The following is an 18,369-nucleotide window of genomic DNA, read 5'->3' on the forward strand; positions in this document are numbered from 1 at the left end:
TTAAAATGTTTTCAAAGAATATTTGCTAAATTGAGAAAACAATCGCAATATAATACAAAGTGAGAAAAAGCAGGTTATAAAATTATATGTTATGTACATTAAACTTTTAGTAATGTTATAAATACATATGCATAGTTATATGTAGTATGTGTGTGTATAGACTTACACACCCTCTCCCAATGAAAACAATAAAACAAAGAGAAATATATCCAAATATAAACAATGATTATCCCTAGGCTTCCAGATGACATATTTTTGTATGTGTTTATATTGTACTAACTCCTTATGATGGATTTTATTGCTTTTTAAATTATAATTAAACCATTTCTCTTAAGCATTTTTAAAAGAGCTATCAGGCCGGGTAGTAAAAGGAATTCACTATAAATCAAGTCTCTGTGCTCAACTATTTTATGAATCAAGTGGAAACAAAAGATACAGCAAAAAGGAACACAATTGATGCTGGGTGAGAACTGGTCACTGCAGCAGTGAGAGGCATGGGGTGAGAGGTCAACATCCTCTAGGAGAGGCCAAGGTCACATGTTTCTTCAGCGTCCACAGGGCCCAAGCACTGCCTTATGCAGGAGTGCCAACCCCCAGCCCACTCAGTGGGGAGCTCCCGGGAGGAAACCAGTGGGGCCTGGCCCAGTGAAAGGGTTCTGAAGACAGGTGCAGCCTCACATCCCAATCTGTCTCATTCCCAGTTCACCACACACCTAACAATTCTACTTAAGATGCCATGAGTCCTACTGCAAGGCTGCAATAAAGCAAGACACTGACCGCTCAGTGTTGCCAAATAAAACACAGGATACCCCGTCAAATCTGAATCTCAGGTAGGCAACCAATTATATTTCAGTATAAGTATGTCTCGCGCAATATTTGAGTAATTCACTTACTCAAAAAGTAATTCACTTACCTGTACCTGAAATTCAAATTTAATAGGGCAACTGGTTTTCCTTTACTATTATTATTATTATTATTTATTTATTTATTTATTTATTTATTATTATTATTATTTTGCTTAATCTGGCAATCCTATGGAGGTTTCCAATATGACGTACATTCTGCTGTAGGATGCATCTTTACTGTGGAAAATTACCTTGGTATGATGACATGATGGTTGAGAGCGGCTTTGGATACCAGCTCTGACACAAGAAATTACTAGCTAAGATCAAGCTATTTGGCCTCCCTGAGCCTCAGTGTCTTAAATGGTCTTAAGAGTATATCCTACAAGACCATTGTGAAAGCCACATGTGATAACATATGAAGCACCTAGTACAGTGCCTAGCGCTCAATAAAACACATGTATTATTTACCTTCTAAAAAGACTCACCTTCCTTCCTTTTTGATATGGCAAACATAATGGCCACTCATTGTAGATGTTCCCATGTGACTGATGAATGCAAACAATTCGTACACTATGAAAGAGGAAACAACACGGTCACAAGGCAGCATTTCTAGAAAACCAACAGCACTTCTGATCAGAATTTAAAGCCAATGATTGTGTGATCCAGCAACTGTTTAAACTGAAAGACAAAGTCTACTTACCTTGCTATACCCATTCACCCACAAACCCACCCAAAGTGACACCGGATTCAACCTTCAAAGTCATAACAAAGTGGGACATCAGCCATCAACGTACAGCTGACATTAAATCTGTATCCGGAAGGGACGTAAAAATCCTGCAGCCAATTCGTGGGTTTATCAGGGTGGGCCGGGCTCTCTCACATTCAAGCAGCATGAGGGCAAAGGAGTTGTCCCATCTCTCTAGGCCCATTTCTTCACAAAGATGAAAAACCCACCCACTTCACAAGGTTGGACAAGGCTTAAATGAGCAATTCAGAATAAAATACCATACAAATGTCAGGACTGTAGGGAAGACAGCAGACAGCTGTTACCATTCATAGAAACGGACAGTGCTTTGGAATATGCTTCTTGTGATTCCTGACTTGCCTGTGATTATAAACTATATGGGACCAAAATTCAGGTTTCATGCTTTCTGAACAAGGAGATAGACAGCCTCTTGGAGGGTGAAACTGATGTTTTTTCTCTGACAAGCATCTCCTGCCATTTGATACAGGATTCTCCATTAAATGAATTTCAGCTCCTGCTCCCCTGGCCAAACCTAGACCTACACAACACAAAGTGGATTCCACGGACAAGTACCAGTCCACTCGCAAACTGCTACCGATGACAGAAATTGAGTGTTTACACCCTTTTATGATGATTTGAGAATATTCATGTCTGCTGAATCTAATAAGGAAAAAAAGGACTTGCATATTCATTTTTCTAGTACTCAATCGTTATTGCATTTTTTCAAAGTATTGGTTCTAGGCAGACCTCTGCCCTTCCCTCTCCCTCTCCCATTCTCCCATGCTTATCCGTCTCCTGACTTGTGAATCCCCACTCAGCTTACTCACTCTTCAGCACATCACACATGGATGATCACCTCCTTCTTCCTCAAATATTTGCCCCCAGGATACAACCCTCTCTTGGTTGTCCAGCTGCTTCACTGGCTCCTCATCTCCCTGACCTTTCAGTGGTAATGACCTCAGAACTTACTTTCCCCTGTCCTGATTTATCCAGTCTCATGGCATTAAATGGAATTATTTTCTTAATTTCCAGAATGTTCATTGCTAATGTAGGGAAATACAATTGAATTTTGTATATGGATCTTGTTCCTACACTAGTAGTTCTAATAGTGTTTTAGTGGATTCCTTACGATTTTCTATATACAAAATTATGTTATCTGCAATAGAGATAGTTTTACTTCTTCCTTGTTAATCTGGATGTTTTTCATTTCTCTTTCTAGCCTCGCTGCCTTGGCTAGAATTTCCTGTTACAATGCTAAATGGAAGTGGCAAGAGTGGACATCCTTGTCATGTTCCTGATCTTAGGGGAAAAGCAGTCAGTCTTCACCACTGAGAAAGATGTGAGCTGTAGATGCTTTTTACCATGTTGAGGAAGTTCCCTTTCATTCCTAGTTTGTTGAACATTCTCTCCTCAGCCTCAGCTGTCTCAGTCAATGATGAGTCCATTCTTCCAATAACTGAGGACAAAATCTTAACTTCTCTCTCACACTTTACACACCCCCAATCCATCAGCAAATCCTGTCAGCATTTCCTTCAATATATATCCAGAATCCAACAACTTCTTACCACCTTCACTAGGAACCCCTGATTCAAGCAAGTCACCATCATCTCTCTTCTGGAGGCTTTTTATAAGAGCCTCCTAACTGGGGTCCCTACTTCCTTCCTTGCCCCTACAACTCTTCTCAGTACAGCTATCAGAGTCTTGAAATGGAATTCAAATTGTAGTTATTACTGTCAGAGAACTTCCCGTGGTGTTCTATACCCCAGAGTGAAATTTTACTCCTACAGTAGCCTGTGAGCTACTCCCTCCTGCCCCCCCCCCCCCCCCCCCCCACTCCTCGCACTCTATCCCACTCCAGCTACTCTGGCAACTCCGGCCTCCTGGCCGCTCCTCAAACCCACCCAGTATGCTCCATCCATCAAGCCTCTACACAAAGCATGTCAAACTCAAAGACTAATATGGGCCAAATAAACAAGGTTTAAGTTTCTGTGGGCCACAAAAAAAAAACAAAAGTTTCAATTTCCATAGAAACATAGGTTTATTTTGATAGAGACATGCTGAATACAAAGGGCTGAAATAAATGAGTAATCATTAACATAAAAAATAGAACATTTTAATAAAAATTAATCTTTTTTCTTGAACATTAACTTACCAGACACTGAATAACTGAACAAATTAATATGCATAACGTAAATTTTTCTTGTTCTCCGAAAGTGAAATATTTCCTGTTGTGCACACCAAACAAGTCAGTACAAGACTAATGGTGTGGCAATCAGCTGCTAAAATATTTGCTGCTAGTATCAGTGGAGAGAAATAGTGCACCTGTGCACAAGGCACATAAGGGAAATGAATGCAACACGATTATAGTAATCAGTCATTAGCGAACTGTAGTCATTGTAGTTTGTTATTAATAATCCTATATAATCCAAGGGTAATATGCAAATGGACCCTAACAGCAGAAAGGGTCACACACTGACCACTAGGGGCAGATGCTCAACAAAGGAGCTGCCCCCTGGTGGTCAGTGTGCTCCCACAGGGGGAGCTCTTCTCAGCCACAAGTCAGGCTGACGGCTGCCAGTACAGCGGTTGTGGTGGGAGCCTCTCTCGCCTCCTCAGCAGTGCTAAGGATGTCTGACTGCAGCTTAGGCCTGCTCCCCGCTGGCAAGTGGACATCCCCCAAGGGCTCCCGGGCTGCCAGAGGGATGTCTGACTGCCAGCTTAGGCCCCATCCCCCGGGGAGCGGGCCTAAGCCAGCATGTGGTCATTCCCGAGGGGTCCCAGACTGTGAGAGGGCACAGGCCAGACTGAGGGACCTTCCCGAGTGCACAAATTTTTTTGCACCGGGCCTCTAGTTATGTATAACAGGATATTATAAAAATTAAGTTAGGAAATTTTTATTAAAACATTTCTTACATATCGTTATATTGGCTGGGCCGCAAAAATATTTGTTGTGGGTCGCATGTGGTCCACAGGCCTCGAGTTTGACATGCTTGCTCTACACTCATTGTTCCCTCTATCTGAAACTCTTCTTGCAGCTGTCACATGACTCAACCCACACTTCCTGGAGGTCTCAAATCAAATGTCACATCAGAGAGGCTTCCTGAGCCAACTTATAAAAGAGCAACTCCCTCTTCAGCTCCCATTCTCATCCCTGACTTGGCTTTACTGTTGTCCATGTAGCACGAAGTAACACCTGCCAAGTCACATATTTATGCAGGCATTTATTTACTGTTTATCTCCTTTTACCCCAGGCTAAAATACAGCTCCACAATGACGAGAAGTTTGTCTGTTTTGTTTACTGAAATATTCTAGGTACAGTAAACAGTGCTTAGCATGCAGAAGGCACTTAATAAGTATGTGTTGAATGAATAAATAAGTGAGTGAATGAAGGAATGACTCTACTTCTTTACTTATTTTTCATCACCTTGTATTGTATTCATTTTTATAATCCACCTACCAAAGTATAAATTGGAGTATAAATTAGTAAAAGAATTACTTAAAAGAGAAAGGAATCAGAGGAGATTGCCTTTTCTACCATTAAACTAGCTGTCACATCAGCTACTCCAAATAACCAAAAATATCCCAGGTTTGAAACTAGAAACCAGCCAAAAACAGTTATGAATGACAAACATTTTGCCTGGCACATATTTTTTGAAATAGTGATCAAGAGAATCTACCCTGCTCTGCCCTCCCTTTTGCCCACCCCAATACTAAGAGCCCACTCCTAATCCAGTAAGAAAGAGGGGGTATGGGGAGAAACCAAGATGGCGACATAGGTAAACACTGGAAATTGCTGCCTCGCACAACCACTTCAAAAATACAACTAAAAGACAAAACGGACATTATCCAGAACCACAGGAAGGCTGGATGGGTGGAAATTCTACAACTAGAAGGAAAGAGAAAAGCACACTGAGACTCAGAGGAGGTGCGGAAGTAAAGTGCAGAGGTACGGAGGCGCACATGGAAAGGGCTGGCAACTGAGGACATGGTTGTCTTTTTCAGTCGGGAGAGAGTCTCAAGCTCCCGGCTGCTCTGAACTCCAGTTCCGGCGAGTCTCTGGGGACCCAGACTCATATGGGGAGACACTGGACTGTCTGGCAGCAGGCAGAACTCAAGGGCGGCTTTCTCTCAGAGGTACTTGCAGCGATTACTGGGACACTGAGATGCGGGGCCTCTCAGGGTAGGACTGAGGAGCAGCCATAGCTGCTTGCTCCACCCTGTTGATCCCCTGAGACCCCGCCCCACCCAAGCTGTGTGCAGAGGCTTTTGCATATGAAAGGCCTGGCCCTTTGCAATCTGATAATTACCTAACAAACTGCAGCTGGGTCAGAGAAACCCAGAACTTCCAAAAGAAGGCCCAAGGCCCCCCAGCAGCTTGCATTGCTTCACAGCTGGGACTCATTGGGCACCTCCAAACCCCAAACAAAGAAGAGAAATCTGCAGATCTCTCCATAGCTCCTGCTGGGTAGCCTCAGGCAGAGGCTAAATTAGCACCTCCTTAGAGATCCAAGAGCCAGTGTACCCAGTGGTCAAAGTGGGACCATCCAGATCACAACTCCTCAGATCCATAAGGGACACACTCAGGGTGCAGACTCAGTGAGCACCAAAGCCCCACTGAAGCAAGTCTTGCCCCAGAAGGGTGTCTCCAGCACAGAAGTTCTCCCACTGCAACTGCAGACACAGCTGATTCTCACAGCCAATTGGCCTGGAGGACAATTCCTTCCCATGATACCTACAACAATCAAGGCTTAACTACAACAAGACTGTGCACAAAGCCCACAAAGGGGTGCACCAAGAGTGTCCACCTCAGGTAATTGGGGAGGCTGAGCCACTGGGCCCTATAGGACACCTAGCACAGAAAGCCACTCTATCAACACAGGGAAGCATAAAAAATGCGGAGACCAAGAAACAGGTCACAAACGACAGAAATGGAGGAAAGCAAACTACAGGATATAGAGTTCAAAACCACACTTATAAGGCTTTTCAAGAATTTTCTAGAAACCGATGATAAATTTAGTGAGACCCTCAAGAAATCTACTGAGACCCTCGAGGATATGAAAAAGGACCAACTAGAAATTAAGCATACACTGACTGAAATAAAGGATATTTTTTCTTTTTTTTAATATATTTTTTATTAATTAAGATATTACATATGTGTCCTTGTCCCCACGTTACCTTCTACCTCCCCCCGCCCCCGCTCATGCCCTCACCCCCCCATTGTCCGTGTCCATTGGTTAGGCCTATATGCTTGCATGTAAGTCCTTTGGTTGATCTTTCCCCCTTACCCCCACCCTCCCCTACCGTCCCTCCAAGGCCCGACAGTCCAATCAATGCCTCTCCGTCTCTGGATCAGTCCTTGTTCATCAGTTTATGTTGTTCATTATATTCCACAAATGAGTGAGATCATGTGGTATTTATCCGCTCTCCAGTTCCATCCATGCTGTGGCAAATGGTAAGAGTTCCTTTTTCTTCTTCCTCTTCTTATAGAATACCTTTCAGCCTTTCATATAATGCTGGTTTGGTGGTGATGAACTCCTTTAGCTTTTTCTTATCTGTGAAGCTCTTTATCTGACCTTCAATTCTGAATGATAGCTTTGCTGAATAAAGTAATCTTGGTTGCAGGTTCTTGCTATTCATCACTTTGAATATTTCTTGCCACTCTCTTCTGGCCTGCATGGTTTCTGCTGAGAAATCAGCTGACAGTCGTATGGGTACTCCCTTGTAGGTAACTGACTGTCTTTCTCTTGCTGCTTTTAAGATTCTCTCTTTATCTTTTGCTCTTGGCATTTTAATTATGATGTGTCTTGGTGTGGTCCTCTTTGGATTCCTTTTGTTTGGGGTTCTCTGTGCTTCCTGGACTTGTAAGTCCATTTCTTTCACCAGGTAGGGGAAGTTTTCTGTCATTATTTCTTCAAATAGGTTTTCAATATCTTGCCCTCTCTCTTCTTCTGGTACCCCTATAATTCTGATGTTGGTACGCTTGAAGTTGTCCCAGAGGCTCCTTACACTATCTTCATATTTTTGGAATCTCTTTTCTTTTTTCTTTTTCGGTTGGGTATTTTTTGTTTCTTTGTATTTCAAATCTTTGAGTTGATTCTTGGGATCCTCTTGTCTGCTGTTGGATCTCTGTAAATTATTCTTTATTTCAGTCAGTGTATGCTTAATTTCTAGTTGGTCCTTTTTCATGTCCTCCAGGGTCTCACTATACTGATTGAGGGACTCACTAAATTTATCGGCGGTTTCCATAAAATTCTTGAAAAACCTTATAAACGTGGCCTTGAACTCTATATCCAGTCGTTTGCTTTCCTCCATTACTGCCATTTGTGACCTGTTTCTTTGTCTCCGCATTTTGGCTGCTTCCCTGTGTTGATAGAGTGGCTTTGTGTGCTAGGTGTCCTGTAGGGCCCAGTGGCTCAGCCTCCCCAGTTACCTGAGGTGGACACTCTTGGTGCACCCCTTTGTGGGCTTTGTGCACAGTCTTGTTGTAGTTATGCCTTGGTTGTTGTAGGATCACTGGGAGGAATTGACCTCCAGGCCAATTGGCTGTGAGAATCAGATGTGTCTGCAGTGGGAGAATTTCTGTGCTGGAGACACCCTTCTGGGGCAAGACTTGCTTCAGTGGGGCTTTGGTGCTCACTGAGACTGCACCCTGAGTGTGTCCCTTATGGATCTGAGGAGTTGTGATCTGGATGGTCCCCCTCTGACCAAGGGTACAGTGGCTCTTGGATCTAAGGAGGTGCTAATTTAGCCTCTGCCTGAGGCTACCTAGCAGGAGCTACGAAGAGAACTGCAGATTCCCCTTCCTTTTTTGTAGTTTGGAGGTGCCCTGATGAGGCTCAGCTGTGAAGCAATGCAAGCCGCTGTGGGGCCTTGGGTCTTCTCTTGGAATTTCTGGGTCTGTCTGGCCCGGCAGCAGTTAGGTAATTATCAGGTTGCAAAGGGCCGGGGCATTCATATGCAAAAGCCTCTGCCACCGCCTGTGTGGGGCGGCGTCTCAAGGAATCAAAAGGCGGAGCAAGCAGCTATGGCGGATCTTCAGCTCTGCCCTAAGGAGTCGCGCGTCTCAGTGTCCCGGTAACAGCTGCAAGCACCTCTGAGGGAAAGCCCCCCTCAATCAAGTTCGCTCGCTGCCAGACAGTCCAGTTTCTCCCTGTATGAGTCCTGGGTCCCCAGAGACTTCCCGGAACCGGAGTTCAGAGCCGTCAGGAGCTTGTGACTCCCTCCGGATTCAAAAAGACAGCTGCGTCCTCAGGTGCCAGCCCCTTTCCACGCGCGCGGGCCCCCGTACCTCTGCACTTTACTTCCGCAGCTCCTCTGGCTCTCAGTGTGCTTTTCTTTCCTTCTAGTTGTAGAATTTACACTCAGCCAGCCTTCCTGTAGTTCTGGATGATGTCCATTTTGTGTCTTTGTTGTTTTTTTCAATTGTTGTGGGAGGCAGCAATTTCCCGGTGTTTATCTATGCCGCCATCTTAGTTTCTCCGAAATAAAGAATATTATACAGAGTTCCAACAGCAGACTAGAGGATTGCAAGAATCTAGTCAAAGATTTGAAATACGAAGAAGCAAAAAACACCCACTGGAAAAACAAAAAGAGAAAAGAACCCAAAAATATGAAGACAGTGTACGGAGCCTCTGGGACAACTTCAAGCATACCAACATCCAAATTATGGGGGGTGCCAGAAGAAGAGAGAGAGCAAGATATTGGAAACCTGACTGGTGCAGCCACTATGGAAGACAGTATGGAGTTTCCTCAAAAAACTAAACATGGAACTCCCATTTGACCCTGTGATCCCACTTCTAGGAATATATCCCAAGAAACCAGAAACACCAATCAGAAAGGATATGTGCACCCATATGTTCATAGCAGCACAATTCACCATAGCTAAGATGTGGAAACAGCCTAAGTGCCCATCAGTAGATGAATGGATTAGAAAACTGTGGTACATCTACATGATGGAATACTATGCTGCTGTAAAAAAGGAACTCTTACCATTTGCAACGGCATGGATGGAACTGGAGAGCATTATGCTAATTGAAATAAGCCAGTCAATGAAGGAAAAAATACCACATGATCTCACTCATTCATGGATAATAAAGACCATTATAAACTTATGAACAATAATAGATACAGAGGCAGAGCTGCCTCAAACTGATTGTCAAACTGCAGCGGGAAGGCCAGGGAGGGTTGAGGGGCAGGAGGAAGGGGGGTAAGAGATCACCAAAGGACTTGTATGCATGCATAACCAATGGACATAACCAATGGACATAAGACACTGGGGGGTAGGGGAGAACAGGGGATTGTCAAGGGTGGGGGGAAAAAAAGGACACATGTAATACCCTTTGTAATACTTCAAGCAATAAAACAATTTTTAAAAAAAAAAGATAGATAACAGCTAAAAAAAAAAAAAAAAAAGATATTGCAAACCTATTTGAAGAAATAATGACAGAAAACTTCCCCTACCTGGTGAAAGAAACAGACTTACAAGTCCAGAAAGCACAGAGAACCCCCAAACAAAAGGAATCCAAAGAGGACCACACCAAGACACATCATAATTAAAATGCCAAGAGCAAAAGACAAAGAGAGAATCTTAAAAGCAGCAAGAGAAAGACAGTCAGTTACCTACAAGGGAGTACCCATACGACTGTCAGCTGATTTCTCAGCAGAAACCATGCAGGCCAGAAGAGAGTGGCAAGAAATATTCAAAGTGATAAATAGCAAGAACCTACAACCAAGATTACTTTATTCAGCAAAGCTATCATTCAGAATTGAAGGTCAGATAAAGAGCTTCACAGATAAGAAAAAGCTAAAGGAGTTCATCACCACCAAACCAGTATTATATGAAATACTGAAAGGTATCCTTTAAGAAGAGGAAGAAGAAGAAGGTAAAGATACAAATTATGAACAACAAATACACATCTATCAACAAGTGAATCTAAAAATCAAGTGAATAAATAATCTGATGAACAGAATAAACTCATGAATATAATAGAATCAGAGCATAGAAAGGGAATGGACTGACTATTCTCAGGGGGGAAAGGGGCGGGGGGGTGCAGGAAGAGACTGGACAAAAATCGTACACCTATGGATGAGGTCAGTGCGGGCGGGAGGTAAGGGCAGAGGGTGGGGTGGGAACCGGGTGGAGGGGAGCTATGGGGGGAAAAAAGAGGAAGAACTATAATAATCTGAACAATAAAGATTTAATTTAAATTTAAAAAAAAAAGAAAGAGAGGGTGTGGGCTCACACCTTTTCATGTTTCTTGACCCTGGTTGGTTTTTAAAGCTCTTTTTGAATAATCCTACACCTAATTCCAAATCTTCAGTTTGAGAGATACAGTCCTAGTCTCCCAAAATGCAGCTGCTGTCTTAGAATTTTCATGAAATACAGAGAAGACACGATACCCCAACCAGGTCCCCCACCCCAAGGAACTGACTCCAAAATAATGACTAAAATAATTCATCAGGGAATTTAAATGGGCATTTCCCACCATTACCCAGGGTCACATCAATAAAACACTGCTGAGACATCAACACAGCCAATGGGTTGACAAAACAAATAGATATAGAGAAAAAGATAAATCCACACACCCAATACACCCATGTCATTAAATTCTCAAAGAAATTTTTTCCCTCTTTGGTTAAAAACAATTCACCTGTATACTCAGAACCATAAAAAATAAATTAAAGCCCAGCCAGCATCATTCAGTGGTAAAGTTCAGTGGTTAAGTGTTGACCTATGAATCAGGAGATCATGGTTCGATTCCCGGTCAGGGCACATACCTGCGCTGTAGGCTCGACCCCTGTGGGGGACGTGGAGGAGGCAGCCAATCAATGATTCTCTCTCATCATTGTTGTTTCTATCTCTCTCTCCCTCTCCCTTCCTCTCTGAAATCAATAAAAAATACATTTTAAATAAATAAATAATTAAAGAAAAAAGATGAGCATAAATCTTAGTCCTACAATTAAAATTAACCATGTTTATCAATATAAGCACCCACCCCATGCATTATTCAAGACCTCCTGCTAGGAAAAAACAGCAAAAGAGAGAATCACTCTCAACACATTTGCAAAGCTCAACAGGTAAAAAAAGGGGGGGTGGGGGGTCGGGAAGCTCAATTAATATTTGTTTCCAAAGAGAAAGTCAAGGTAAACCAGAGAAGGAAGTTCCTGCTAATTTTTTTCCAAGGTCCCAAATGACCCCTTCTAAAAAGAAACAGCATTATGTCACACACTCCCCCCAAAATGTACACACCCCTTTTTTCATGTAGATAGAAAAGGCAGTGTAAAACAAGGTAAATCATTTTTAAAATGCTAACTTTCAACAGAGAAATTTTCAAAGTACCAGAAGTGGTGGAAAAAAACTGCCTAAACCACTGTGCCCAACATCTGGCAAATAGAGTCCTTCTAAACAGCCAAAATTAAACAGTGTCTGAAACTATCATCCTTCCTCCCTACTTCCCGCTCCCAACAAAACTTGACCTTTTTTGAACTTCAGAAAATGTTCCCAACCTTTCTAATATGAAGAATTTTTTATGTAAAAATTTTACCACCACTACCCCTATCCAACATAATATCGATTATCCTTTGATTTTATTCTTTCAGAAAGCACCGTAAGAAAAAACATACATGAAACTTGGCAAGTAGAAGGGGTAGACACCGTGTTCTTTCATGTCATCAAGGTTTATGGTCCTGGTAGACACTAATTTTATATCTAATTCAGCAATCAATTTTATTTATTTATTTATTTATTTATTTATTTATGTTGTTGTTGTTGTTGTTGTTGTTACCCTCACTTGAGGATATTTTTCCATTGATTTTTTTTTTAGAGAGAATGGAAGGGAGGGGGAGAGACAGAGAGAGAGAGAGAGAGAAACATCGATGTGAGACACATCAATTGGTTGCCTCCCAACCAGGGCTGGGGATCAAACCTGCAACCGAGGTACATGCCCTTGACCAGAATCAAACCTAGAACCCTTCAGTCTGTGGGCCAACACTATCCACTGAGCTAAATTGGCCAGGGCTCAATTTATCTTTAAATATCTTAGCTTTTCAGATGTTTTTGAATCCATAATAACATCTAACTGCTTCCCTCATTAATAAATGGTTCAAAGAAAATCCAAAATGTGTTGTTTATATGTACCTGAGAGTCATGACTTTACCTCTTTGAAAATCGTAGTTCAACAACACATAATGAACAACAACTCTAGACTCAAGAGTGCAATGAAATGAATTTCTATTTTACAGCGGTTCTCAACCTGTGGGTCGCGACCCCTTTGGCGGTCAAACAACCCTTTCACAGGGGTCGCCTAAGACCATCCTGCATACCAGATATTTACATTGTGATTCATAACAGTAGCAACGTTACAGTTATGAAGTAGCAACGAAAATAATTTTATGGTTGGGTCACAACATGAGGAACCACTAGTGGTTCTCAACCTTCTGGCCCTTTAAATACAGTTCCTCATGTTACTGTAATGTTGCTACTGTTATGAATCGTAATGTAAATATCTGATATGCAGGATGGTCTTAGGCAACCCCTGGGAAAGGGTCATTCGACCGCCAAAGGGGTCGCGACCCACAGGTTGAGAACCGCTGCTCTAGACCATTGATTTGAAGAGGAGCAGTATCTCATTAGGGTGAAGCACATCGATTGGTCTGCAGAGGGGGCTCAGAATGGAGAAACACCAAAAGATTCCTTCAGATAACCACCAAGACCCCCAGGGACTCTGCAGCCTTCTGGTGAGAAACCCAAACTGAGTTTTCCAACCAAATCTTCCTAACTTGGATCATTTATGGCATTACCCACTCCTAACTCCCTCTGTACCACCAAGGGGAAAACATCGTCTCCAGTTGACTAGCATTTGACTCATAAACACTCTATGTCTGCAAATAACTTCTTTCCCCAACAGCTTGATTTAGAAAACGTCTGAGTTCCCAAAAAGAGAAGAAGGGGGGGGGGGGGTGGATAAATCAATAACAGGTTAAGGCAGCTGTCTCTCGGCTCCCCTTGCTGGAAAATCTCAGCTGCGGCAGAAGTCTGAACCACTGGTGATGAGGTTGAAGGAGCCAGGGCAGGTTTGAGTAATCACAGCCTAATCACATTGCAATTACATTGGCAGTCAGTTCTTTTTTAAAAAAAATTAAATGCTCATCAAGTGCAACACAGAAACAGAAATGATTTTGCAAATAGCAGAAGCCCAGATAGGTCAGACTGAGAGACTGATTTTCCACTTTTTTGAAATTTTAAAAAATACAACAGAAAGGTAGGTGCCAGCCCTAAGATGATGACAAGTAGAGCCTTTTCAAAAATAAACTCCTGCCACCCAGGCCAGTTTGGCTCAGTGGACAGAGCGTCGGCCTGCGGACCAAAGGGTCCCAGGTTTGATTCCGGTCAAGAGCAAGTACCTCGTAGGGCAGCGGTTCTCAACCTGTGGGTCGTGACCCCTTTGGCGGTTGAACGACCCTTTCACAGGGGTCGCCTACGACCATCCTGCATATCAGATATTTACATTACGATTCATAACAGTAGCAACATTACAGTTATGAAGTAGCAACGAAAATAATTTTATGGTTGGGTCACAACATGAGGAACTGTACTTAAAGGGCCAGAAGGTTGAGAACCACTGTGGTAGGGGCTCATGCCGGAGGCAACCAATTGATGTATTTCTCTCACATTGATATTTCTCTCTATCTTTCCCTCTCTCTTCCACTCTCCCTAAAAAACAATGGAAAAAATACCCTCTCGTGAGGATTAACAATAATAATAATAATAATAATAATAATAATAAATAAACTCCTGCCTCCATTCCAATATGGACAATCTAAAATAAGATGACTCAAGCCCGGCCAGCATGGCTCGGTGGTTGAACGTCAACCCATGAACCAGGAGGTCACAGTTTAATTCTGGTCAGGGCACGTGCCCAGGTTTCAGGCTCAAATCCTCAGTGTGGGGCATGTAGGAGGCAGCCGATCAATGATTCTCTCTCATCATTGATGTTTCTATCTCTCTCTCCCTCTCCCTTCTTCTTTGAAATCAATAAAAATATTTTTTAAAAATAAATAAATAATAAATAAAATAAGATGACTCAATAGGGGGTAAAGGAGAAAGTGCACAGGCTTCAAAATCAAACAGACCTGAATTCCAAGCTGGTTCCAGCACTAGGAGGCACTCAGCTAGTGGGAGCCACCATCTGAATACCCTGCTGCAGGGAGTGAGGAAATGCCTAGAGCAGGCGTTCAGTAAAGGCCAGCTACTGTTTCACCAAGCATTAACAGCACTGATCATTTTAAGTAAATTAGGTAACATTTAAATAAAAGAATTCCATGTAATGGCATGACTTCTTCATGCAAAAAGATGGCAATAGAGATTTTTAATTGATATATTCCCTCAAGGAAGAATTTGTATAGTCACTTTTCCAACTCAAACACCAAACTTATTATTTTCAGCATTAACCTGATGTCCCAGTAGCCACTTTACTCCTTCCTAAGACAATAGTAACCTAATCTTGCTTTTAAGGTGTGTGTCTTTGGTTTAAACGGAATTAGAACCACTTGGCGGGCCTGCGGAAACAAATGGCTGGGCGGCTCCCAGAGGTTCTAACCCAGTAGATCTGGGTGGGGCCCAAGAATTCGCATTTCTAACAAATCAGAGGTGATGCTGATTCTGCTGGCCCAGGACCACACTTGAACCAGGGCTTGAAGGACTCACAAGCTAGGAAGGAAAATGTCTCCGCCCTCAGGCTCCAAGTATGCGTGGGTCTCAAGGCCTTTGCTGAGTGGCTTGGGGAGATACAGTTGTAAGAGGCACTGGCAGCCATCCTGAGGTCACCAGGGACAGCCCATCCCAGACTGAAACCAACCCAGAGAAAGCACAGCCAAGAGGCACATTCAGATAAAAGAGTTTCAGTCCTGGAGTCAAGTCTCCCTGGGACTTCCCAGCTTTTATGATACGATACTTCCCTTTCTGCTTAGACAAGAATTGCTCAGCACTCCTGCCACTTACAACAGAGCCTGAAAAGTGCGGTTGTTGGTTTGTTTGACTGTCTATCTGTCTGTTTTGGCTCTCCATTTTGCTCCTAAATACCAATTACCCTTACCTTTAAATTGTCTTAACGAATTCGCCAACCAACCCCCCGCCCCCCCTCCCAAAAAAAAAGATTAAAAATCCATGTCTTGAGAATGTAAACAACCTACCTACACAGAATATACAACTCCCCAAGTTAACCCATCAAGTTAATTAATTCTAATCAAATCCTGCAGAATGGCCAACTATAAGATCAGGAACTTTCCAAAGTTTCAGCAATAACAATTTAGAAAATATAATGGGGAAAATATTTTATTCGTAAGTAACACAGAAAATGGAATTGCGATGGGATGTTTATAAAGAAAACCACATCGCGTTGCAGGGGCCGGAGAAGGGAAACGTGGCTCAAAGGAAAAGGATAACATGTTTCTGGCCAGAAAAACTCGAATACTGTAAAGGTGCCAGTATTCCCGAACTAACAGATAATACAGGAAACTCATAAGAATCAATAAAAAATGGCTGAAAACCTCAGTAAAAATTGGAAAATGGGCCAAAGGAAATGAAGACACAATTAACACAAGAAGAAAAGCAACTAGGCAATAAAGATATAAGAAATTATGAAAAGTGCTCAGTCCGATGGGGAACAGGAGAGCCACCAGGGTGTTTGTTGAGCTAAGATAATAACCCATAATGAAACCTCAAAGACCTGAGATGTTACTCACAAACTTCACTTCCAGAAACTTACCCTAAGGAAATAATCAATTGAGGGCCCAAGAATGTTCACCACAGCATTAATTTTAATAGAGAAGGAAAGGAAGAAATTTAAATGTGAGCAAATGTTTATTACCTGGATAGGGATTGAAAAAGGCATTTGTTGTACTTCTGTGAACAGAATTCATCCCTTAAGAAATTTTAAAAAACCACTGCCATCATCTTCTGAATGTACAAATAACCTTGTTATTTGAAACTTTCTGTAATCATCTTTTATTTAAATAATAACTAGTTGGTCTAAAATTAGGGATATAAATTATGGTACATCTATATAGTGAAATATTATTAATATACTGGAGGCCCGGTGCATGAATTTGTGCATGGGTGGGGTCCCTTGGCCTGGCCGGCGATCCGGGCCAATCGAGGCCATCTCACCCAGTCCTGATAGAGCAGTGATGGCGAACCTTTTGAGCTCGGCATGTCAGCATTTTGAAAAACCCTAACTTAACCTTGGTGCCGTGTCACATATAGAAATTTTTTGATATTTTCAACCATAGTAAAACAAAGACTTATATTTTTGATATTTATTTTATATATTTAAATGCCATTTAACAAAGAAAAATCAACCAAAAAAATGTGTTCACATGTCACCTCTGACACGCGTGTCATAGGTTCACCATCACTGTGATAGGGGCTGATCAGGGCCAGCGGGCCAGGGGGTGGGACCACGGGTGGTTGGCCAGCCGCAGGAGGTTGGCTGTGAGAGTGCACTGACCACCAGGGGACAGCTCCTGCATTAAGCATCTGCCCCCCGGTGGTCAGTGCTTGTCATAGCTACCGGCTGGTCATCCATCGTCTGGTTGTAACGTCGCTTAAGCTTTTATATATATAGCTATTCAATGATCTAGACTTATGTATATGGACACCCACAATTAGGGGAAAAGCAGGAAATAAAATAACATGTATAGAATAGAATTTGTATTTTTTATAAATATACATGTTTAGCCCTGGCTTGTTTGGCTCAGTGGATAGAGCATCGGCCTATGGACTGAAGGGTCCTGGGTTCGATTCTGGTCAAGGGCAGATGCCCAGGTTGTGGGCTCGATCCCCAGTAGGGGCATGCAGGAAGCAGCCGATTAATGATTCTCATCAGTGATGTTTCTCTTTCTCTCTCTCTCCCCCTCTCTCTCTCCCTCTCTCTCTCTCTCTGAAATCAATAAAAATATTTTTTTAAAAATGCATCCTCAGAAGAAGAAAAAGGTAAAGATACAAATTATGAACAACAAATACACATCTATCAACAAGTGAATCTGAAAATCAAGTGAATAATCTGATGAACAGAATGAACTGGTGATTATAATAGAATCAGGAGCATAGAAAGGGAATGGACTGGCTATTCTTGGTGGGGGGAAGGGGTGAGGGGGATGCGTAAAGAGACTGGACAAAAATCGTGCACCTATGGATGAGGACAGTGGGTGGGGAGTGAGGGAGGAGGGTGGGGTGGGAACTGGGTGGAGGGGAGTTATTGGGGGGGGAAAAGAGGAACAAATGTAATAAACTGAACAATAAAGATTTAATTAATAAAAATAAAATTAAATTAAAAAATAAATAAATAAAAATGCATCCTCTTAAAAATATATATATTTATACTCATTTTTATGTATTTGCATAGAAAGGTATAAAAATATATACAAAACATTAACAGTGGTTATGACTGGGTAGTGGGATTGTTGAGTCATTTCTTTTTCCTCTTTTCAGATATCTGTATTTTTTTTCAGGTTTCTAAAATTATCACATATCCTTTTAATTATAAGAAAAAATAAGCACTATAAATGATAATTTTTTTAAAGGAGAAGTGACTGACATGTGTTCAAGTGCTAATGCAACAAAGCACAATAAACATATTTTTCCTTTCCTGTGATGTATGCAATGTAACACAAAATAGGGCGCTAAGTCGTTTTGCTTTCTCCATTGAGCACCTATGGAGAGAGCAAAAACGAAAACCAAACTATCCCTGTGACCACTACCTGCTGCCATTCATTTAATTC

At 42.1% G+C, this 18,369-nt stretch overlaps 1 protein-coding gene across 1 annotated transcript in view; it reads right to left on the reverse strand.

Annotated features, from left to right (window-relative positions):
- Nucleotides 1–18,369, reverse strand: part of USP13 (ubiquitin specific peptidase 13) — a 120,460-nt gene that overhangs the window by 5,929 nt on the left and 96,162 nt on the right. Inside the window, exon 20 of the mRNA XM_036349063.1 lies at nucleotides 1,331–1,415. Coding sequence (XP_036204956.1) covers nucleotides 1,331–1,415 — 85 coding nt within the window. The remainder of the gene's footprint in view (nucleotides 1–1,330; nucleotides 1,416–18,369) is intronic.

Source organism: Myotis myotis, unplaced genomic scaffold (assembly GCF_014108235.1).
Source record: "Myotis myotis isolate mMyoMyo1 unplaced genomic scaffold, mMyoMyo1.p scaffold_m19_p_2, whole genome shotgun sequence".
Lineage (NCBI taxonomy): Eukaryota > Metazoa > Chordata > Mammalia > Chiroptera > Vespertilionidae > Myotis > Myotis myotis.